The sequence below is a fragment of the Cannabis sativa genome, chromosome 4 (assembly GCF_029168945.1).
Source record: "Cannabis sativa cultivar Pink pepper isolate KNU-18-1 chromosome 4, ASM2916894v1, whole genome shotgun sequence".
Classification (NCBI taxonomy): Eukaryota; Viridiplantae; Streptophyta; class Magnoliopsida; order Rosales; family Cannabaceae; genus Cannabis; species Cannabis sativa.
Genome location: NC_083604.1, coordinates 25,873,730 through 25,897,636, shown reverse-complemented (window position 1 = coordinate 25,897,636; position 23,907 = coordinate 25,873,730). Strand labels below are relative to the sequence as shown.

At 36.7% G+C, this 23,907-nt stretch overlaps 1 protein-coding gene across 3 annotated transcripts; it reads left to right on the top strand.

Annotated features, from left to right (window-relative positions):
* The first annotated feature begins 1,451 nt into the window (after positions 1-1,451).
* Positions 1,452-5,595, top strand: LOC115715202 (auxin efflux carrier component 3). Of its 3 annotated transcripts, XM_061113437.1 has the most exons (7): positions 1,488-1,634; positions 1,740-3,063; positions 3,143-3,446; positions 3,625-3,710; positions 4,420-4,577; positions 4,687-4,763; positions 4,878-5,595. In XM_061113437.1, the coding sequence occupies exons 2-7, from the start codon at positions 1,788-1,790 to the stop codon at positions 4,942-4,944; spliced, it is 1,968 nt and encodes a 655-aa protein (XP_060969420.1). In that variant the 5' UTR covers positions 1,488-1,634; positions 1,740-1,787; the 3' UTR covers positions 4,945-5,595. The 3 variants fall into 3 exon arrangements, with proteins under 3 accessions (XP_030499904.2, XP_060969420.1, XP_060969419.1); XM_030644044.2 differs by having other exon boundaries at positions 1,452-3,063; XM_061113436.1 differs by having other exon boundaries at positions 1,490-1,634; positions 4,687-5,595.
* Positions 5,596-23,907: the final 18,312 nt, after the last annotated feature.

Genomic DNA, 23,907 nt, shown 5'->3' with positions numbered 1-23,907 from the left:
AAAATTGTAAAGCTGAAAAAAAACCATAGGAAGACCTTATGGCGTCAGTTATTTCATAATAACCGACTCCATATGTGTCCTATGGCGTCGGTTATTTCATAATAACTGACGCCATAGGGGTCTTTTGGCGTCGATTGTTTTTAACCCTTTAGGGTCATTCGGAACAGCGTCGGTAACGAATTTCGCCAATACCGACGCTGAAAGCCCTTAAAAACCGCCTCTAAAGCCCAATTTTGTAGTAGTACTAGATCATGATAAAATAAATTCCAACAAAACTTTCCCTGAACCTAGTCCTCTTCCAAGTTAGCTAAGACTTTCGGCGACCTCCCGCGATTAAAGAGACTTGAGCGATAATTACTTTAGTTCATCATCTTCTATCTTTTATCACGTGTCTCTATATTGCAACACGTATAACAATAATAACTTTAATTTTTTTTTTTTTTTTATAAAACTACTTCTGCTTTCTACTTTGATTTTGACTTTAAAAACTAATAGTTTTATTTGAAAATTAATTAATTATGAGAGAAGTAAGTTAAACATCTTAGATATGATATTATTATGTAACACTGATACATTAGAACCTCTATAAGAAACTCTCAAAGATTCACAAATCATACCCAAATCCAACCCTATATATTATGAAAAAACCTTGCATAAACTGTTAGTTATTTGCTATGCTTTATTTGTTTTCTTTCCTTCCTTATTTAGTCTAAATTAATGAAAATAGTCATGTGATTTGGGTCAAAGTAATTTGACTTTTAGTCTAAATTAATGAAATGTGTTTTGTTTTTTGGTTTAACATTTTTTAAAACATTGTGTCTGATTGCTAAGAAGTTATTACATAAAATTAGAATGAACAATACAAATAATTTGTTTGGTAATGACAACCTTAATTGCGCAACATTAATTCTTGATATATTTTATCTATGTGTACATACACATATTATAAGCACCCATACATTTTATATTAATACAAAAAACCAAACAAAAAAACAGATATCTATATTTTATATACATTTAACGTATAAATAAATCAAGTTAAGTCCACTTCGAAACAATTTTTCCCAATAAGGTGATGACCAGCCCTGAAATCCAGCAGGGGTTACTATGCTGAATGGACTTTCTCATCTAAAAATATGAAAAATATTACCAGAAAAAACAACATTGCATGTTTACACTAAATAATTAAATGAACATAAATTATGGTGAGAAAAAAAAAATAGTTGTGAAAGAGTAGACGTCAATTGTAAAGCTACCACACAGAGCCTGCCACGTGGACGATGCAATATTTGTAATTGTCCACAGTTTTTTCTATTTTTTCATTTTAGTGCTAACTCCAGGGTTGAGTTAACCATAGCGGGCGATTAAGTTAACCTGAACTCTGACTCTGGTCCCCCAATTCACAGACCCGGGCAGTAGTAGTACGATAACAGACTCTCTCTCCTTGGTCTATATAAATCTGTTGTGGAGTTAACTAAACTCATTGTAAAATCACTTTCTCTCTCTTATTTCCTTTTGAGTATTCACCTTCTCTCTAGGCTTATAACTACTACTGTACAACCTGGAAAACTGTCACCAAAATCTCCTTCGCACAGAGACGACACATTCGTAAAATTCTCGATTCCAACTTCTTCGTTAGTAACTAACTAACGGTTTTTTATTTCCTTTGTATTCTTTTATTCCCAAATTACCCCTTCATCTACTCCTAATTTTCATTTCAATGCCATTGTAAGCTTCAGATCTGAACCAGAGTTTCTATTTTGAAAAGTTCAAGGACAGTTAGAAGAATGATCACATGGAAGGACCTGTACACCGTCTTAACAGCGGTGGTTCCCCTATACGTGGCTATGATATTGGCCTATGGTTCGGTTCGCTGGTGGAAGATATTTACACCGGACCAGTGCTCCGGCATCAACCGGTTCGTCGCCATTTTTGCTGTTCCTCTTCTTTCATTTCACTTCATCTCCACTAACAATCCATATAAGATGAACTTCCAGTTCATCGCCGCCGACACTTTACAGAAGATCATTATGCTCTTCGTTCTAGGAATTTGGACCAATTTAACTAAAAACGGCAGCTTAGAGTGGATGATTACCATTTTCTCACTATCTACCCTGCCGAACACCTTGGTCATGGGGATTCCGCTCTTGAAAGCTATGTACGACGAAGTCGACTCGGGAAGTCTCATGGTTCAGGTGGTGGTGCTCCAGTGTATCATCTGGTATACTCTCCTCCTTTTCCTTTTCGAGTATCGTGGCGCCAAGATGCTGATCATGGAGCAGTTCCCGGAGACTGCTGCTTCTATCGTTTCCTTCAAGGTCGATTCCGACGTCGTCTCACTTGATGGCCGGGATTTCCTGGAGACTGACGCCGAAATTGGTGACGACGGAAAGCTTCACGTGACTGTCCGAAAATCCAACGCTTCAAGGCGGTCACTAGGTCCCTGCTCTCTCCCGGCATTGACACCTCGGCCATCGAATCTCACAGGCGCCGAGATTTACAGCCTTAGTTCCTCCCGGAACCCAACTCCAAGAGGCTCCAACTTCAACAACGCAGATTTCTACTCAATGATGGGAGTTCAGGGCTTCCAGGCCCGACATTCGAATTTCGGACCTGGTGACATGTATTCCGTTCAATCTTCGCGAGGTCCGACTCCAAGGCCATCAAATTTCGAGGAGAATTGCGCTCCAATGGCGACACAGACTGCACCCTCCCCGAGGTTCGGATTTTACCCGGCTCAAACGGTGCCTTCGGCGTACCCGGCTCCGAACCCGGAATTCGCATCCACTGTAGCTAAGAGCTCGAAAAACCAAACGACTCAAGAGAAGCCACAACAGCAACAACCGGGTCAGCAGGGTTCGGCGGCTAAAGCAAACCACGATGCTAAAGAGCTTCACATGTTCGTTTGGAGCTCGAGCGCATCTCCAGTCTCCGAAGGTGGTGGGCTCCACGTATTCGGCGGTACGGACTTCGGAGCTTGTGAGCAATCTGGCAGGTCTGATCAAGGTGCCAAGGAGATCAGGATGTTGGTTGCTGATCAACCTCAAAATGGGGAAAGCAAAGGTGAAATGATAATTAAATTAAAGAAAAGGAAAAATACATTTTTCACTAAATTAACATATTTTCTTTTCATGTAAAGCAGTTCCGGAAAGCGAGGGCTTTGGTGGAGAAGCTTTCAGTTTCGCTGGTAGGAATGGAGAGGGAGATGAGGAGTTAAGAGATCAGAAAGATATGGGACCCACTGTGCTGAACAAGCTGGGGTCCAGTTCCACGGCGGAGCTACACCCAAAAGTTGCGGGGAACCCAGATCTCAGCGTCGGCAAACAATTGCCGCCGGCGAGTGTTATGACTCGTCTAATCCTGATAATGGTTTGGAGGAAGCTTATCCGAAACCCGAACACCTATTCCAGTCTCATTGGTCTCATTTGGTCTCTTGTCTGTTTCCGGTGAGCCAATAGTAAAAATTAAATCCAAATTATACCTTTTTACAGCACACCCGTTTTCATCCAATCAACTATTTCTTTTTCTTCCTCTTAAAAATATATACATATATGTATACATTTCATTTTCTTTTTAAATTAATATTATTATTATTTTAATTTGAAATTTCTCTTTATGATATAGGTGGAATGTGAATATGCCGGAAATAATAAAGCAATCAATCTCCATACTGTCCGACGCAGGTCTTGGAATGGCTATGTTCAGCTTAGGTGAGTGGATAATATAAGATTTAAATTAATAAAACATAAAAAAAATTAATATTTTAATATAGGGTGTCTTTGTTACTTTTGTAATTCCTTTCCTTTTTCCCCATCCTCCAATAATTGAAATCTTTTGATATTTTGTTTGAGTTTTGTATAAACAAGAGGCCAATGGGATTGGATTATAGTAGTAAGTAGTAGTAGTAGTAGGGTTGTAGCCGTGGCATAATTCGGATCATATAGTATTAGTTTGAGAGAGAGAGAGAGTGAGTTAGGCAAAGGGAAGGAGCTAGGTTGGCAATGATGTCGACCCTTGTCTGTCATACTGTAAGGTTATGGCTATCAATTCTTCCACACCCTTAATTTGTTTTTGTCTAGTACAAAAGCTTGCAAGCTAGCAAAGGAGTTCTAATCTTTGGACTATAAATTAGGCTTGACCGCCCGACATGTGGGGCCACTAACGTAACCTCCTTTGCGGTTCAGGGGTCGGTGGCTTCTCTCTCCTTTTAAAAAGAGCTAATATATTTATTTTTTATGGTCCAAAAATTTGACGAAAAATAAAAAATGGTGATTATAGGTAGTTAAAATTTAAAGCTGCCGTTTCAATGTATATATGTTTTTTTATATATATAAATTAAATATGACAAACTAAAAATTACTAATAAGGGATGAGGGGTGTTATGGTGTGCTGATATTTGGTTATACAATCAAACTCTAGGTCTCTTTATGGCTCTTCAGCCCAAGATAATTGCATGTGGGAACTCAGTTGCCACATTTGCCATGGCTGTTAGATTTCTTACTGGTCCTGCCGTAATGGCTGTAGCCTCCATTGCAGTGGGCCTTCGTGGTACTCTGCTTCACGTAGCTATAGTACAGGTAATTTTTTTAATATTTTATTATCCGGTTAATTTTCGTTGCCAAATTTATTTAAATTTAATTTTGAGTACTAATTGACATGAATTGTATTATGCTTGTTAATTATTAGGCTGCGCTTCCACAAGGAATTGTTCCTTTTGTGTTTGCCAAAGAGTACAATGTCCATCCAGCCATTCTTAGCACTGGGTACGTAATGTTTAAGAATTCGACATGCCGTTTTAATTATATACGTTGGCTTAATTTTCTTTTTCGAAAAGTTAAAACTGATTAATTGCTTCTTAATTTTGTTCAAATTTACAGGGTGATATTTGGAATGTTGATAGCATTACCAATAACACTTGTCTACTACATAGTTCTTGGATTGTAAACCTGGCAACTAGTGTTCCCGTAGTTAGCCGAAATACAAAAGCAAATGAAGAGTTCTTTTTTTTTTTTTTTCACGAATTGACTAATATTGTGTGGCAACAACACTTTGGGGAGCTCATCTTCAGAATACCACACCCAAATTATATACTTAGTACATGAGAATTTTTCGGCAGAGAAGAAGATCATAGTACCAAGGAGATACGCCAAGATTATTTTCTGCTTCCAAAATTTTTGGAGCTCAGTTTGACTAATTATCGTTGAAGTGCAGAAAAAAGAATTAAACAAAAACAAATTTATAATCTTCATTTGCTCCCCACATTAGGCCAAAACTTGTCTAATACATATTTTTCTAAAGCACGAGGGAGGAAGCCATGTAAGCTAGTTCCCTTTCTATGTGTCTTATGGGAGACAAGATGATAAGAAAACAAGGATAAGGGAAGTAGTGCAGTCAATGATATGTAATTCATTCTCTTCATTTTGGGTTAGGCATATTGTAGTTTAAAAAGTCTTGTTGTGAATGAATTAATGAAGAAGAAGAAGAAGAAGAAAAAAAAGGTAAGGAATAGAAGAGAAATATTACTATAATTGTTATTGATGTTCTTATTATTATTACCGGATACCATATATAATTATTAATTTGCTTTCACATCAACTTATTCAAAGGGTTAGTTTTGTTTTGTCCGCGGATCCAGCAATTATTTGCGTTTGTCGGCTTCTTCGATTGTAATTTTGCATAGAATTTGAAGAGCAGAAAGAGGAACTATACTCATGTCACCCTTAGTACTCTTCATCACCTTATTGTTAATTCAAAAATATATACTTTACAAGGACTAGTTGCTCTTTGAAACTATTTATACAAACAAAATAATAGAAGAATCGAATATAAAGCGCGCACTTGGTTTAGTACTATAATACTTTTTTTAACAATATAATTATAAAACTTTAATTAACCTATTGTTTATGAAGTTAATTTTGTACAATGCTCCGAGACGGGATTGGGTCTGCTAATTTCTTTCTTTTTTGAAGCTGTCATAAACAAGGAAAAGGAAAAATATTTATAATATATATATTTACATAAAGGTGGATGAGATATCGATAAGAATGCGGAAAGTAGCTTTGGAAGCCAAAAGCGATAAGCTTATTATTACATTTGCTTTTGTAATTGTAGATGGCTTTTGGCCTTGGATGCCCCCACAATCCTACCCTACTATTACTTTAGACTTGGGAGGTCGTGAGCCCAAGTAGGTAGAGCTCTCCTAGCACAGTATGGCATCTACTAGCATCTCTAATGGTAGCAAGATGCTATCTATACACATCATCTAAATATATAATATTTTATTTAATTTTTTTGACATTATTTTTGGCATATTTACTTATAAAGATACTTTGATATTACAGTACCTTTTAAAAATATTATAATTATGATCTGACTCATTATTATATATACATATTTTTACTTTATTAAACTATTATATATGTATGTATATTCCACCTTTAATTTTTCATTGTATAAAAAAAACATAGCATCATGATAAACCCCCAGTACACTTAGTTTATACCAGGAGGCCACATGTTGAACATAAGTTAAAAGTGTAATTGGTTAAACGGGCTTGTTAAGTATGTAAGGGTCTTTTAGTATTTTTATCCTTTAACTTTCTTATTTGTTTTAGTGGCTGCTGTACTAAGGAGGGGTAGGGGTTGTAATTTGTTGTTTGGGCCAAATCCTATAAATAGGAGGCTGAGAATCTAACTTAGGACAGCTGGGAATTTAGATGAGTTTTTGACTCAATTGGGAGAGACAACCCTCTCGAATGGTTGAATTGGAGAGACTAGCCTCTCGAAAGCTAGGTGTAATATTGGCCACTAATATCAATAAAGTAATCATTCTTTTTGAGGGATTAATTCTCTGGTGTGTGAAATTATAGATGGAAACATTCTAGTCTCAAGAAAGTTCTATCAATTTGGTACGGTGAGCGTGTTAGAAATAATTGGGGTCACAATTGTATATATAAAATGTGTGTTGGGTCATCAAATAAATAAGTCAAATTTATGTGGTCTATTTTGGAATAAAGTTTATGACTTAAGGGCATGATTGTCATGATTTTAATATGTGGATACCAATTAGACAATTTCTATATTGATGAGGGGCCAAATAGAAATAGTCAAAAATGTTGCCAACAGGTTTGTCTGTTGGTAATATAACGGGTAATGGTCCCCATTTTGCATCGTGTCAGTATTTTTCCAGAGTTCTTGAATCCCCATCATCAAGAAAATAAGGTTTCAAAAATTTTGATGCAAAATTGGAAGATCATACCAATCAAAGATCGATTCTATGGACTCCGGTACGCTTCCGCTATTCCTTAATCTTATTGTTTGATTCTCTTGAATTAATTAGGGCTATATTCAGAGTTTACAGTATTATAACATGTGGTATCAAGAGCATCCCTAAATTAATTCTTGAGGATTTATAGTAGTGTTGGTCTTCCATTAAATTATGTTTCTGTCTGCAATTAAAGTTTGTTTTGCAAAGCATTTATAATGCTTTAGGATTGAATATTTATTCTGCCGCATACATATATATTTTGTTTTACGATTGCAATGTCAGCCGCATATATATTATGCTAATTGAATATATATATATATGATGTGCTATAGAAACTTTGATATATTGAAAGTTTCTTTGCAATTAAAGTTTTCTGTCACAAGCGTTTACTGTTTCTGCGATTAAAGTTTTTTTTCTTCAAGTTTTGTTTTTTATATATATAATAAAACAAAAGTTTTTTTTGGTTTCTTTAAAAGAGTTATATATATATATATGTTGGTTTGTCTATTTGAGATTATATCATTACGATTATAATCGTACAAAATGTTGAGAGTTGCGTGTGTGGCTTTTCAACTGTGATATATATATGACCATGCTTTTCATGGTGCTATATATATAAATTGCTTACTGTTTCGTTTTTTACATTATTATTATTATTATTATTATTATTATTATTATTATTATTATTATTATTTTATTAAAATATAATAATTTTAAAGTAATAATAATAATAATTCAGTAACAATTAATTCAAATTTTGGTTTTAGAATTTATTAAGGATATCTAATATTTAATTAAATTAATTGAAACAAAATATCACCAAAGTGATCTCTTTTGTGTAGATTAATTTAATAAAAATATTATGATAATGGTGTGTATGTAATTCATAAATTTATTAACTAACCCAAAGGTGAGTTAATATTTGGATGAATTTCATGCATGTTTGTGGTGATAAATGTGTGACAATTATAAGGAATTTTGTGTGAATAATATGTTAGTCCAAAGATTGCATATTGCTTGACATAATTTATTGTCAATATTTGATCACTACAACAAGAGTACCACTTACAATTAATATTACTGTCCAAAGACTTAATATTAATGTTGTGTTTGGTATCTTGAGATGGGATTAACCAATATTTGAATTTATTGTTTTATTTGGATTCTTATATGAGCATGTTATTTATGTAATTGTATTGTTCTTTTCAGCTGTTGCTAGTGTATCTGCTAATCTTAATTCGGTACCGGTCCTTAATGGTAATAACTTTAAGGACTGGAAGGAGAACATTTTTATTGTTCTTGGCTGCATGGATCTTGACCTTGCATTAAGGATGGATCGTCCTGCTTCTCTTACGGATACTAGTACCTCCGAGCAAAGGAGGATTTATGAGAAGTGGGACCGTTCAAACCGCATGAGTCTTATGATCATTAAGCGCGGCATGCACGAGGCTTTTAGGGGTGCGGTGTCCGAGGAGGTCACCGATGCCACAACTTTCCTTGCTGAAATTGAGAAGCGCTTTGCAAAAAGCGATAAGGCGGAAACAAGTACTCTTTTAAAGAAACTTATTTCCATGAAGTTTAAGGGCAAGGAAAATATAAGGGAGTACATTATGGAAATGTCTCACCTTGCTTCAAAGTTGAAGGCACTAAAGCTTGAGCTTTCAGATGACTTGCTTGTGCATTTAGTGCTTATCTCTCTTCCTCCACAATTCAGTCAATTTAAGGTCGATTACAGCGCCAAAGGGAGAAGTGGACTCTTAATGAGCTCATTTCATTTTGTGTTCAAGAGGAAGAAAGATTGAAGCAAGAGAAGACTGAAAGTGCTCATTTGGCAAGCACCTCTAAAGATAAGGGCAAGAAAAGAAAGAATGAGGCTGCTAAGGATAAAGGTCCTGCACATAAGAAACAAACTCAAACCAACAGTGATGATGGTTGTTTCTTTTGCAACATGAAAGGACACATGAAGAAAGAATGTGCTAAGTACATTGCATGGCGAGCAAAGAAAGGTACATTTCTTACTTTGGTCTGTTCTGAGGTAAATTTAGCTTCAGTACCAAGAAACACTTGGTGGTTAGATTCTGGTGCTACTACTAACATCAGTGTTTCTATGCAGGGTTGCCTGAGTTACCGAAAGCCAAATGATACTGAAAGAAGCATTTATGTAGGAGATGGCAAGTCGGTAAATGTGGAAGCAATAGGGCATTTTAGGTTGTTATTAAGTACTGGTTACTATTTGGATTTGATAGATACTTTTGTTGTACCGTCTTTTAGACGGAATTTGGTTTCTGTTTCTTGTTTGGACAAATTGGGTTATTGTTGTTCATTTGGAAACAATTGCTTTAGTTTATCTATTAATTCAAATACTGTTGGAACTGGTTCTCTTATGGTTTATGACAACTTATATTTGCTTGACACCGTTGCTTCTTATAATGAAACCTTGAATGTTGAATCACGTGGTACTAAGCGTAAAATGGATAATGAAAAATCAAGTTCCTTATGGCACAAACGGTTAGGTCACATCTCTAGAAATAGAGTTGAGCGACTTGTATCTGATGGAATTTTAGATTCAATTGATTTTTCAGACTTTGATGTTTGTATTGAATGCATCAAAGGCAAACAGACCAAAATAAAGAAATTGGGTGTGAAAAGAGCTACCGATGTCTTAGAGTTGATACATACAGATATTTGTGGGCCATTTCCTACACCTTCTTGGAATGGTCAACGATATTTTGTATCATTCATAGATGATTACTCAAGATATGCGTACCTATTTCTACTTCATGAAAAGTCTCAAGTCTTGGATGTGTTCAAATCTTTTAAGGCTGAAGTTGAGAATCAACTTAGCAAAAGAATAAAGCAAGTCAGGCTTTACCGTGGTGGTGAGTACTATGGCAAATATGACGGATCAGGTGAGCAACGTCCAGGACCTTTTGCCCGATAGCTAGAGGAGCGTGGAATTGTCCCACAGTACACTATGCCAGGATCTCCTAGCATGAATGGTGTTGCTGAAAAACGAAACCGTACTCTTAAAGATATGGTAAGGAGTATGATCAGTCATTCAACCTTACCAGAATCACTCTGGGGAGAGGCACTTAAGACAGCAGCCTACATTGTGAATAGGGTACCAACTAAAGCAGCTGCAAAAACACCTTATGAGCTTTGGACAGGGCGAAAGCCTAGTCTTAAGCACTTTCATGTTTGGGGATGTCCAGCTGAGGCTAGGCCTTATAGGCCAAATGAAAAGAAGCTGGAACCCAAAACTGTGAGCAGCTACTTTATTGGATATTACGAACGATCCAGGGGTTTCAAGTTTTATGATCCCAAAGTAAAGAATATATTTGAAACGGGAACTGCAAAGTTTTTTGAGGATATTGAGTTTGGGGGGAGAAATACGGTTAAAGACTTTGTTTTTCAGGAGGATTTAGAATCACCCACTTCTCTTGAGGATGAGTTGATTCCTATTCCAATAGTTGCTTTTGACAATATCCAGGATTCCATTCCTAATATTGAGCAAGTTTTAGATAAAGAGCAACCAAACATAGTCAATCAAACCCCAGAGGTACAAACTCAACAACCTCAAGAACAAGTGCCTTTGCGACGATCCACTAGAGAAAGAAGAAATGCTATTAATCCAGATGAATACATAGTGTATCTTCAAGAACATGAGGATGGCATTGGAATGATGGAAGATGATCCAATCAACTTTCATCAGGCCATGAAAAGTTCTAACTCTCAAAAGTGGAATGATGCCATGAATGAAGAGAATAAGTCTATGCAAGACAATAAAGTTTGGGAAGTTGTCCCATTACCAGAAGGTGTAAAACCAATTGGTTGTAAATGGATATTTAAAACCAAGAGGGATGAAAATGGTAATGTGGTGAGGTTTAAGGCACGTCTTGTAGCAAAAGGCTATACTCAGAAAGAAGGCATTGATTATAAAGAGACTTTCTCTCCGGTTTCATCGAAAGACTCTTTTAGAATAATAATGGCACTTGTTGCTCACTTTGATCTTGAGTTACATCAGATGGATGTTAAAACAGCGTTTCTCAATGGAGACATTGATGAGACAATTTATATGGAGCAACCAGAAAACTTTGTGGTTGGTGACCCAAAGAAAATGGTTTGCAAATTAAAAAAATCCATCTATGGACTCAAGCAAGCTTCCCGTCAATGGTACCACAAATTTCATCAAGTGGTTCTCTTATTTGGTTTTGAGATGAATGCTGTTGATGATTGTGTGTATCATAAGTTTAGTGGGAGTAAGTGTATATTTATGGTTCTATATGTCGATGACATATTGCTTGCCACTAATGATATAGGCTTATTGCACGAAACCAAGAGATTTCTATCGAAGCATTTTGAGATGAAAGATCTTGGTGACGCCTCTTTTGTTTTAGGAATTCAAATACATCGAGACCGTTCTCGGGGTATTCTTGGATTATCACAAAAGAGCTATATCGATAAAGTACTCAAACGGTTTGGCATGCAAGATTGTAGACCAGGTGATACCCCTGTCGTTAAAGGAGACAAATTTTGTCTTAAACAATGCCACTAAAGGAAGCCTTGAAATTCAAGAAATGCAAAAGATTCCCTACGCTTCGGTTTGTTGGGAGTCTAATGTATGCTTTTCAGTTTGTACGCGTCGGATATAGCGTACATTGTTGGAGTGTTAGGCAGATACTTAAGCAATCCAGGAATTGATCACTGGAAAGCAGCCAAAAAGGTTATGAGATATTTGAAGAGAACAAGAGAGTACATGCTCACATATAGGAGGTCAGATCATTTTGAGATCATTGGATACTCTGACTCTGACTTTGCGGGATGCCAAGATAGTAGGAGATCTACTTCGGGCTACATATATACGGTAGGTGGTGGAGCTATATCATGGAGGAGTGCAAAACAAACACTCATAGCTTCATCCACCATGGCGGCGAGAATTTGTTGCATGTTATGAGGCATCCAACCATGGTATATGGTGAGGAACTTTGTCCTTTGGGCTGCGCATTGTGGATGGAATTGAAAGACCACTGAAGTTGTATTGTGACAATAAGTCAGCTGTATTGTATTCCAACAACAATAGGAGCTCGACGAAGTCAAAACACATTGACATCAAGTTCCTTGTTGTAAAAGAAAGGGTACAAAGTGGACAGATTTGTATAGAACACTTAGGTACAAACTCCATGATTGCAGACCCCCTTACTAAGGGTTTGCCACCCAAGGTCTTTCATGAGCACCTTTGCTCGTATGGGTGTTTTAGATTATGAGGATATCTAGATTCAGTGGGAGTTTGTCTTTAGTGTGTTTTATTTGTTTCATGAAACATGTGTATTTGGATATTTTTCTGATCAGAAATTATGTTATTCAGTTTATTTCACTTTGTACATTTAAGCTAAAGTTTTTATCTCCATAAAGTAAAGTAGGACCAATTGAAAATTGACATGAATAGATCACCATGCATGTAATTTTCATACCACATTATCATGATTGATCTATGTCATTTGGCTATGTTGATATATGTGACCATTGATGGGTTTAGTTGTGATTGATACAACGAAAATCGCTTTGATCCTATGTTGATATAGTTAATGGATGAGATTGCACATGCCTATGGTTATGATGACAAAGTTATGAGCTCAATAAGGTTAACACATTTATATGTATACATATGTGACCCAGTGGGAGATTGTTAGAAATAATTGGGGTCACAATTGTATATATAAAATGTGTGTTGGGTCATCAAATAAATAAGTCAAATTTATGTGGTCTATTTTGGAATAAAGTTTATGACTTAAGGGCATGATTGTCATGATTTTAATATGTGGATACCAATTAGACAATTTCTATATTGATGAGGGGCCAAATAGAAATAGTCAAAAATGTTGCCAACAGGTTTGTCTGTTGGTAATATAACGGGTAATGGTCCCCATTTTGCATCGTGTCAGTATTTTTCCAGAGTTCTTGAATCCCCATCATCAAGAAAATAAGGTTTCAAAAATTTTGATGCAAAATTGGAAGATCATACCAATCAAAGATCGATTCTATGGACTCCGGTACGCTTCCGCTATTCCTTAATCTTATTGTTTGATTCTCTTGAATTAATTAGGGCTATATTCAGAGTTTACAGTATTATAACAGAGCGTGGACACGATGCCTAAGAAACCAGTAGAGAAAAGTGATGCTACCATGGTCTCCGAAGAGGATCTTGAGGCCTTAAAGTCAGAAGTTTCAGGACTCAAGGATTCTCTCCATGATTCGCTTAAGGGATTGGCTTTGCAGATTCAACAACAGCTTCAAGAATCGCTTCAAGAAACGATTCAGCAACAGTTCAAGGCCCTATTGGAAGTTCAAGAAAGATCAAGAACAGTCCAAGAAACCAGGAAAGAAGGATTAGCTACTGCTGAGAGCAAGGAGGAAAATGAGAGAGAAAGGTCAGCAAATAGATTGGAACTTCCGAATAGTACCAGTCTCCATGAATCTTGCCGGACAGCCATGGGAACGCCATTGATGTCGAAATTCCGTTTGCAACAAGGTGCTGCCCGGAGTACTTTGGACAAGGATCGTAACGATACTCGATATCGTCATGAGAATCGACTAAAAAAACTTAAAATGCCTACTTTTGATGGAGAAAACCCAGATGGATGGATACTACAAGCGGAAAGATTCTTTACCTGCCCTGGGTATGATGACGAGGAAAAAGTAGAAGCGACATTTATCTCTTTTTCGGGCGATGCCCTTCTTTGGTACCAATATGAAAGTAACAAGCGAACGATTCATAGTTGGGAGGAAATGAAGCAATTACTACTTCGTCATTTTTGCGATTCTCACGAAGTAACATTATACGATCAGTTCTTGACTATCCGACAAGAAGGTACAGTGTCGGAGTACAAGAATAATTTATCAAGTTGTTGGCACCACTAAAAACGGTTGATCCAGTTGTGCACCTAAGTACTTTTATGAATGGACTACTTCCATCGCTGAAAGCAGAATTGCGAATCCATCGACCCCGAAACGTGGAGGAAGCCATGGAAATTGTGCAAGATATTGAGGATAAGAATAAGTTAACAAGGCAGCGATACCCCAACTCAAGTCGCCTCAATAGTCCTGACATTATGACAAGGGCTGAAAGAATCATAAGTCGAACTTCCCTTGCCAATTCCACAACGGAGATTCGTAAACTGACTGATGCTGAGATTCAATTGAAACGACAAAAAGGACTGTGTTTCCGCTGTGACGATAAGTGGTCTCCGGGACACCTCTGTAAGAAGAAAGAACTCCAAGTGATTATGATACCTGAAGGCATTGAAGACGATGAATCAACGCAAGACTCCGAGAAGGAAGAAGAAGAGACTGTGGGGCTGGATTCTACTGAAGTACAAAAAAAAGTTCAAGTATCTTTCCAATCCGTGGCTGGTCTCTCTACAAATTCCACCATGAAACTCAAAGGAAACCTCGGGACCAAAGAAGTGGTAATTCTTATCGATTCAAGAGCGACCCATAACTTTATTTCAAAGGCTCTAGTATCAAAGTTGAACATTCCCATTTCGAAAACTAAGGCTTACAAAGTGACTTTGGGGAATGGGGACGCAATGAACTGTGAAGGAATTTGCAAAAATCTGAACCTACACTTCCAAGGTGTGGATGTTTGGGACAATTTCTTGCCTTTGCCTTTGGGAAGTGCCGATATCATCTTAGGGCTACAATGGTTAGCTACACTCGGAATGACTAATGTGGATTGGAAGTTGCAAACCATGGAATTTCAGATTGGCAAACAAAGGGTTCTAATCAAAGGGGACCCCTGACTTGATCGGTGTTTGGTATCTCTCAAAACAATGGCCAAGACTCTTCAAGCTGAGCACCAAGGCAAAATTTTGGAATTCAACTTCACTGGCCATGATACCAACGGTTTGAGCCAAACTGTACCAGAATATTTGGCTCAAATACTTGCTAATTTTGCTGATGTATTTGAGATGCCGAGAGGACTACCCCCGATCCGCTCCCATGAGCATGCCATTGTCCTACAGCCAGGAACAACTCCGATTAGCGTTAGACTGTACCGCTATACTTATTCTAAAAAAGATGAGATGGAAAATTTAATGTCTGACATGCTTACGGTAGGAATAATTCAGCCCAGTAGCAGCCCTTTCTCAAGCCCAGTTCTCCTCGTACGAAAGAAAGATGGCTCGTGGCGGTTTTGTGTGGACTATCGTGCTCTAAATAGAGTGACTATACCAGATAAGTTTCCAATTCCTGTTATTGATGAGCTTTTAGATGAACTCCATGGTGCTCGAATTTTTTCTAAATTTCATCTCAAATCAGGTTGCCATCAAATTCGAGTCAAACCAGATGATTTGCACAAAACAGCATTTCGCACACATGATGGACACTATAAATTTCTAGTCATGCCATTCGAAATGACCAATGCCCCTGCCACTTTCCAATCACTCATGAATGATGTGTTTCGGCCCTTTTTACGAGATTGTGTGTTGGTATTTTTCGATGACATACTGGTGTATGGCAAGACGCAAGAACTCCATCAGCAGCACTTAAGACTAGTCTTCGAGCTCCTCCGAAAGCACCAACTCTATGCTAACTGAAAAAAATGTGTTTTTGGTCAACTACAAATAGAGTACTTGGGACATATCATATCTCAACAAGGGGTAGCTGCTGACCCCCAAAAAGTTTCAGCCATGTTGGAGTGGCCAACCCCGAAAACCATCAAAGGCCTCCGAGGGTTTCTCGGCCTCACTGGGTACTATCGTAAATTTGTAGCTAATTATGCCCGTATAGCTCAGACGTTAACTGATCAACTGAAGAAAGACCAATTTCAATGGGGTGTTGAGGCCGAGCAAGCTTTCCAACAACTTCAGCAAGCCATGACGAAGGTGCCTGTTTTAGCTTTACCTGATTTTACTCAGCCCTTCGTCATTGAAACGGATGCCTCAGGCCACGGATTAGGGGTTGTTCTGTTACAAAACCAGCGTCCAATCGCCTATTTCAGTCAGGTTTTGGGAGTTCAAGCTAGAAAAAAATCCATACATGAAAAGGAACTTATGGCCATTGTCTACGAGTAGCTAAATGGCATCCTTACTGTTGGAATTATTTTACCAGGATCTTAGATCTACTCACAAGTATGTTTATTAACACCCTAAATATGAACTTTCTAAAACGATAAAATAAACACATATAAAGTTTAGGAAACCTTACATTGGTTGCAGCGGAATTAAATGACTCCTTCCGTTCAGATATCTAGCCCTTGATTCCTTTCTATAGCAGAGCATTATCAATATCTGAACCTGGATCTCTTTCGCTGAATCTTTGATGCTAAAACTCCTTTTGCTGAAGGTCTTTCTTCACGATCTTCCTCACTATGATTGAGGTATCACTTGCTGTGTGTGGGCACTACTCATACACTAAGGATTTCGAAATTTCAATGAACAAGAGAGAGAAGAAGTGGCAGCTAAAGATAGGGAGAGAGAGAGGCTCAGTTTTTCTGAATCAGAAGTGTCAGAAGAAAAGTGTGATTTTCCTGAAGCCTTCACTATCTATTTATAGCATTCCACTAGGGTTAGGTTTGAATTATTTGGCATTAAAATAATGAAAATATCAGAGGGAAAACCCTACAAAAGTGGCCGGCCCTATACATGTGGATTTGGGCCTCACTTTTTACAATTTTGCAGTTTTATCTTTTCTGCATCTGATTTTCTCAAAAACGCCAATTTTCAAATTCAACCATTTAAATGCCAATTCTAACTATTTAATAACTATAAATAATTATTAAATAATATTGTCATTTATCATATTTATTAATTGAACCATACAAAGTATCATAATTAACAAATATGCCCCTACAACTCTTTCTTTACAATTTCGCCCTTACTTAGTGAAAAATTCACAAATAGACATAGTCTAATTTGAGAATTATAATTGATTAATCAAAACCAATTACATGAGTCTTACAAGCAACATTATCTCAACTAGTGGGGGGACCATGGGTCTATATAACCGAGCTTCCAATAAGTAGATCAAGAATTTAGCACTAAAATTCACTAACTTATTAATTCTTCGTTGAATCCACGCATAGAACTTAGAATTGCACTCTCAGTATATAGAATGCTCTATATGTTCCACCATATAGACACATCATTAGTTATCCATTGTTATAATCCTAATGTGATCAATGATCCTCTATATGAATGATCTACACTGTAAAGGGATTAGATTACCGTAACACCCTACTATGTATTTTATCCTTAAAACACTTGACCACGTATAAATGATATTTCAGCTTATGTGAAATGAGTACTCCACCATTTATGTTCGTTTGGTCAAGCTCGAAGGAGATCATCCTTTGCTTACTATTCGCCAGATAGAAGCTATAGATTCCATGTTTATGCTAGCGCTCCCACTCAATTGCACTACCGTGTTCCCAAAAAGTACGTATCACCCTGACCAAAAGGTAGGCTTAACTAACAATTCAAGGAACACGAATAGTCTTTCAAGATTGAGCCTAATCATAACAGGATTAAGATCATTTGATCTAGGATCAACTAGGCGATATTGACTTGAATAGATTTTACGGTAAGTTTAATTAAATCTAAGTCAAACTTCAATATCGGTCCCTTCCGATGCATACTCCATGCATCCAACCTGAGCTTTACTTTAACCAATGCTCTGGAAAGAACATAGCACTTCTCCAAATGCAAGTAAACTCTTGTTGTAGATTATCATATCAGTAAAACCCTGTGTCTGATAAATCTAGGAAACTTTATTCACATAGTCATGTTTACTTTCCAATGTGTTGACGACACAATAAACAAGATCAAGTATGTGAAAAGGGTTTCAGATGAATTTATACATTATGTACATATAATCATGAAATAAATCATGTGAACCATGCAACATTAAATGTTATTTCTGATCTATATTAATAAGTAAATCTGATTATATTGAAATGAGTTTTATTTAGGGCATAAAACCCAACACTTACCTACTAGGCCCCAAGTTCGTGGTTCGAACCGATCAACAAAGCCTGAAATATCTCTTGCGACAACAAGTAATCGGATATGAATATCAGAAATGGGTTTCGAAACTGATGGGAATGGACTTTGATATTGAATATTAACCCGGAGCCCATAATAAAGTGGCTGATGCTTTGTCCAGGCAGGTCGAACCAGCAACCCTTGACACTATGGTCACTATGGAATGGCAATTATGGCCTGAGTTGGCAAGAGAAATAGCAGCATACCCAGTGTTATCCCAATTACATGAGGATGTCAAAAGTGGTAGCAAACCACATCACGGGTTCCAAGTCCACAACGACCGCCTTCATTATACGAATCGCTTAGTAATTCCCAAGAAGTCCACCTTGATTCCACGAATATTGGAAGAATTTCATACTACCCCATTTAGCGGGCATTCTGGTGAGCTTAAAACATATAAGTGAGTGGCTGCCGAGTTTTTTTGGGAGGGTTTACGTGAGGATGTTCACAAGTTTGTGCAAAAGCTGCTCCATTTGTCAACAAAACAAATTGCTCACAACCTCACCAGCGGGTCTCTTGCAACCCTTAGCCCTGCCAGCCCAAGTATGGGACGAGGTTACAATGGACTTCATAGAGGGTCTTCCAAAATCTGAAGGATGGGATGCAATTATGGTGGTAATATATCGTCTCTCAAAATATGCCCATTTTATCAAGCTGAAGCACCCTTTTTCTGCTCCAACAGTAGCTGATTCTTTCATGAGAGAGGTGGTTAGATTACATGGACTTCCCCAATCTATAGTTTCTGATAGAGACCGGATCTTCCTTAGCTTATTTTGGAGTCATCTTTTTAAATTGCAAGGAACGATCTTAAAAAAAAAGTACTGCTTACCACCCTCAAACGGATGGACAATCCGAGGTGTTGAATCGCTGCCTTGAGACATATTTACGGTGTTTTTCATGCCAGCAACAAAAACAATGGTCCAAATGGCTTGCTTGGGCTGAGTACTCCTACAATACCCCCTACCATTCGTCACTAAAGAGTACTCCTTTCCGAGCATTATATGGGCGTGACCCCCCACCTCTCCTACCTTACCAAAAAGGTACTGCCATAGTATCATCATTCGATGAGTTACTTGAATCTCGTGATGCCATCCTCGACGATCTCCGCATGCATCTCCTTCGAGCTCAGCACAGAATGAAGCTACAAGCTGATTTAAAGCGTCGACCAGATGAGTTTGATGTTGGGGAGCAAGTATATCTCAAGGTAAGACCTTACCGTCAGCGATCTCTTGCCCAACGTTCAAATGAAAAACTTTCAGCAAGGTACTATGGACCTTTCCCTATCATTCAGCGAGTTGGTCTTGTTGCTTACAAGCTCCAGCTTCCAGACCAGGCTCACCTTCATCTCGTCTTCCACATCTCTCAGCTTCGTCGAGCCATAGGGTCATCACCATTCGCACATACTATCCCCCCTCAATTAACGACTGATTTGGAGCTTAAAGTGCAACCCGAACCTATTTTGGACGTCCGCTTCCCTACTGCTGCTGCTACTACTCCCTCTGAAGTCCTCATTAAATGGCAGCACCTACCAGCCTTTGAAGCAACATGGGAGCCGATTGCCACCATCCAAGATCAATTCCCTTCATTTCACTTTGAGGACAAGGTGAAGGTATTTTTTTTTTTGGGGGGGGGGGGGGTATTGATAAAGCCCCAGTAACTTTGTAACGCCCTAATCTATAGGGACGCCACGTGTGTGATTTTATAAACTAGTTTAATACTAATAGAATAATTAATTATTAAAAACCGTGATAATATTAAAAACTTGACTAAAATAAAACACTAAAAATGGACATTATAACGGCATAAAAAGTGTGTTCCGGGAATCCCTATTGTAAAAAGTTTTGCTAAAGAAATATATACGACAACCATTTAAACATAAAATCAAAATACACAGCAGATACAGCCAGTCTAAAACAACTCCTGGCAACTCGGCACGCAGGCCGGCGAGGTCAATATGTACATTGCTGGAGAAGACTGCCACCTCATGGTTGATCTAGCTTTTCTTTGCCTTTACCTGCACCACATAGCACCCGTGAGTCACAATGACTCAGCAAGAAAAGTAATAATAACAATCATATAGCTTATTATTCGAATATTGTCATTTATACACAATAAGAATCAAACCATCACACTTTGTTCATAAGATGAAATCCAAATCACTACTGGCATCTGCCACGAATAAACATTAGTATACAAATATTTGGTAATACAAAACCATTATACCAATAATGGAATTCATATTCATTTAATCATATAAATAATATATATGTTACCTCATAAAGCAACCATCTTCATGACATCATGTTGCCTAATTAGGCAAGTCGATGCTTTAATCTGATGATCTTGTATTGTATCGCCTAATCGAGCAAGCCCATGCCATAGCCTGGCACCCATATGTCGCATAACTGCATCACCTAATCGAGTGAGCCTATGCCCAAAAACACTGCACCCATATATCATACAATTGCATCACCTAATCGAGTGAGCCGTGCCACAATACGGCACCAATATATCGCATCGTCTAATTAGACAAGCTCGTACCTACGCCCGGTACTTATCATGTCATGACGCCTTTGTACTTACGCCCAGTACGTCGCCAGGAAAATCGCATCACCTAATCAGGTGAGCCCGTACCTACACTCGGTACTCATCATATATCACTAATACCCGTACTTACGCCCAGTACGTTACCAGGAAAATTGCATCACCTAATCAGGTGAGCCAACATATCACATGCATAATATTATCACATTATCAATACTCAACTAATCAATCTTTTCAATATATAACTATATTAACTATATCTCAATATTAATCAATTCATAACAATACTAATTGTATTACATACAACGTACTATGCAGTACAATATACTTTTCAATATATAACAATATTAACTATATCTCAATATTGATCAGTTCATAACAATACTAACTGTATTACATACAACGTACTATGCAGTACAATATACTTTTCTATATATAACAATATTAACTATATCTCAATATTGATCAATTCATAACAATACTAACGGTATTACATACAACGTACTATGCAGTACAATATACTTTTCTATGTATAACAATATTAACTATATCTCAATATGGATCAATTTATAACAATACTAATTGTATTACATACAGTGTACTATGCAGTACAATATACTTTTCTTACCTTTAATCCAGATTCATATATTTCAGCCAACCCAAGTGGAGAACTATCCCCGATGATCTCAGCCCTATGTCACAACAACGATAAACCAATAAGTGTTTATCCCAAAACACTGCTTATATTCACATAAGACAATCGAGGGTTTTCTACCGAACCCCGCAGTATAAATACACTAAAATAAAACTTATATTTTGGCTCTAAAACATACACCATGTTGTAGAGCTCGTCGCAATCTTCAAAACGGTATATAGAATGTCCAAAACGGACACCTGAGTCAAAAGTTATGACAAAAATACGATTTCTGATCTCTTAGGAATTTCTATAAACTGTGAAATACGAAAATTTCAATTTTCGCACTCACCGAAACACTACTAAAACTTATCCAAATCACTCCAAACTTCACAGGGTGCATGTATGCCATAAATACTACCATCCTTACGTAACAGAAATAAAAATCGACCCCTTAAATGAAAAACGCCATTAACGTTCGGACTAAGCTTTAAAAAGTTCCAAACTCGATTTCTAACTCAAAAATCACTTCTAATTCAACAAGAAAATATCGAAACTAGTCCCATGACTACCCGAGAACAATTCTATAAGGTCAAAACCTTCATAACTATTCTAATTCACAAAACCCATATACGAAACCAATTGTTTTTAAACTTAAAACGAAATTAAACCATACCTTAAGCTTTCCCTCTTCAAAGATTTGCTATCCTGCTACTACCAGAGCTTAGATCGCTAAGTTTTGGATTGAAAATTGAAGAAAATAGATATAAGGGGAGAAGGTTTTATCGAAGAAGGGAGAACGAGGGTTTCGTTCGTCGAACTGTTCTGTTTCACTGATAACTTAATATATATATATATATAAAGTTAACTTACGTTAACTTATATATATAAATAATATTATAATAATATAATAATAATAATATAATAATATATTAATAATAATAATATAATAATATTAATAAAAATTTTATTATTAATAGTTATTTTATAATTTCTTAGCCATTAAGAAATTTCTATTTCTAAGGTATTTAGCCAACTTCGAGTACTCTAAAATACCCCGATATTTCTAAAATCAACTTATCCCAATAATCTCATCAATATTTCTAACTAAAACTGTTGTGACATTTTTGGCCTCCAATCGGGTCTCCAGGGTCGCCAAACTTGAAAATATTTTTATTTCACAAATAACTCATATTATATCCACGTATTCCAAATAAATCCCCGTAATTAACAAATTACGCTTATGTATCCACTTATTAAGTCTCCAGGGTCGCCCAACCTGAAAATATTTTTATTCCACATATAGCTCATATTACATTCACACATGCTACATAAATCTCCGTAATTAACAAATTACGATTATTTACTTACTTATAGCAAAATTTAAATTTTATACTGAAATAGATTAGTAAGATCATAATCCCACTAATTACCTGATTAACTCATAGTACAATATAAACTCTAATTATTTACCATTAGGCTTATCGGGATATTACAACCATCCCCTCCTTATAAAAATTTCGTCCTCGAAATTTATTTAAACAATTCGGGATATTACCCCCATATTTATGATTCTAATTCTCAAATTCCTGCTTCTATCTTACTGTTTTTATAGCACTTCCTTAACTAGTAGAATTGTCTCATTTCATCTTTCTAGTCCAAAACCTGGACAAGATATTTTTCTCATATAATAAATTTGTCTGAAGTTTAACATCGTCACAACTCAGAACATGGGTCGAGTCTGATTCATATTTTCTCAACATGGAGACATGAAACACATTATATACTCCGGACAACGCAGGAGTTAAGGCTAGCTAATAGGCTACCTAGCCTATTTAATCCAGTGAACATGTATATAATATTTCTCTTGTACCACACTTATTAAGGTACCTAACCAGTGGTACATTTAATTATCACTTTTTAAATAAACACCTCATAAGGGAAGATATTATTCTAAGATATTCTAACCTTTATCAAATATGCTCACAGTATATTTCTAATATTCTATTGATCTTCGCAGGTTACCCACCTTTCAAGAATAAAGCATTATACTATTTTCGCTTTAACTTCCATGGTTCTCAATAATCTTCTTTAATTCTTAACATCATAGCCAAAAATATCAACCTTTGAATTTTACAAGATTAGACTATTCTTTTGTATGAATTTTGTATTCTCATTTATAGTATAAATTGTCTACACTGATAGACAACATATTAACTCTGTATGTCCAATCGTTACTACTCGGTCAAAATCATAAGATCGCATAGTACAAAATTCATAATTATGTCTTTCTACTTCTTCTATGAGATCTCCTAAGTTGATCTATGGACTTAACTTAGTAACAAGTTAAGTATTCATTTCTGATAGATATTCAATTAGAGCATTTCTTATTTCCACCCACTTACTTATCTCAATACCTTGTAA

Excerpts from the sequence above, each read along its gene's own strand:
- LOC115715202 (XM_061113436.1), top strand. The coding sequence starts at position 1,788 with ATGATCACATGGAAGGACCTGTACACCGTCTTAACAGCGGTGGTTCCC. Across the intron at positions 3,064-3,142 it reads TCAAAATGGGGAAAGCAAAG|TTCCGGAAAGCGAGGGCTTT; the intron begins GTGAAATGATAA and ends CATGTAAAGCAG. Across the intron at positions 3,447-3,624 it reads TGGTCTCTTGTCTGTTTCCG|GTGGAATGTGAATATGCCGG; the intron begins GTGAGCCAATAG and ends TTTATGATATAG.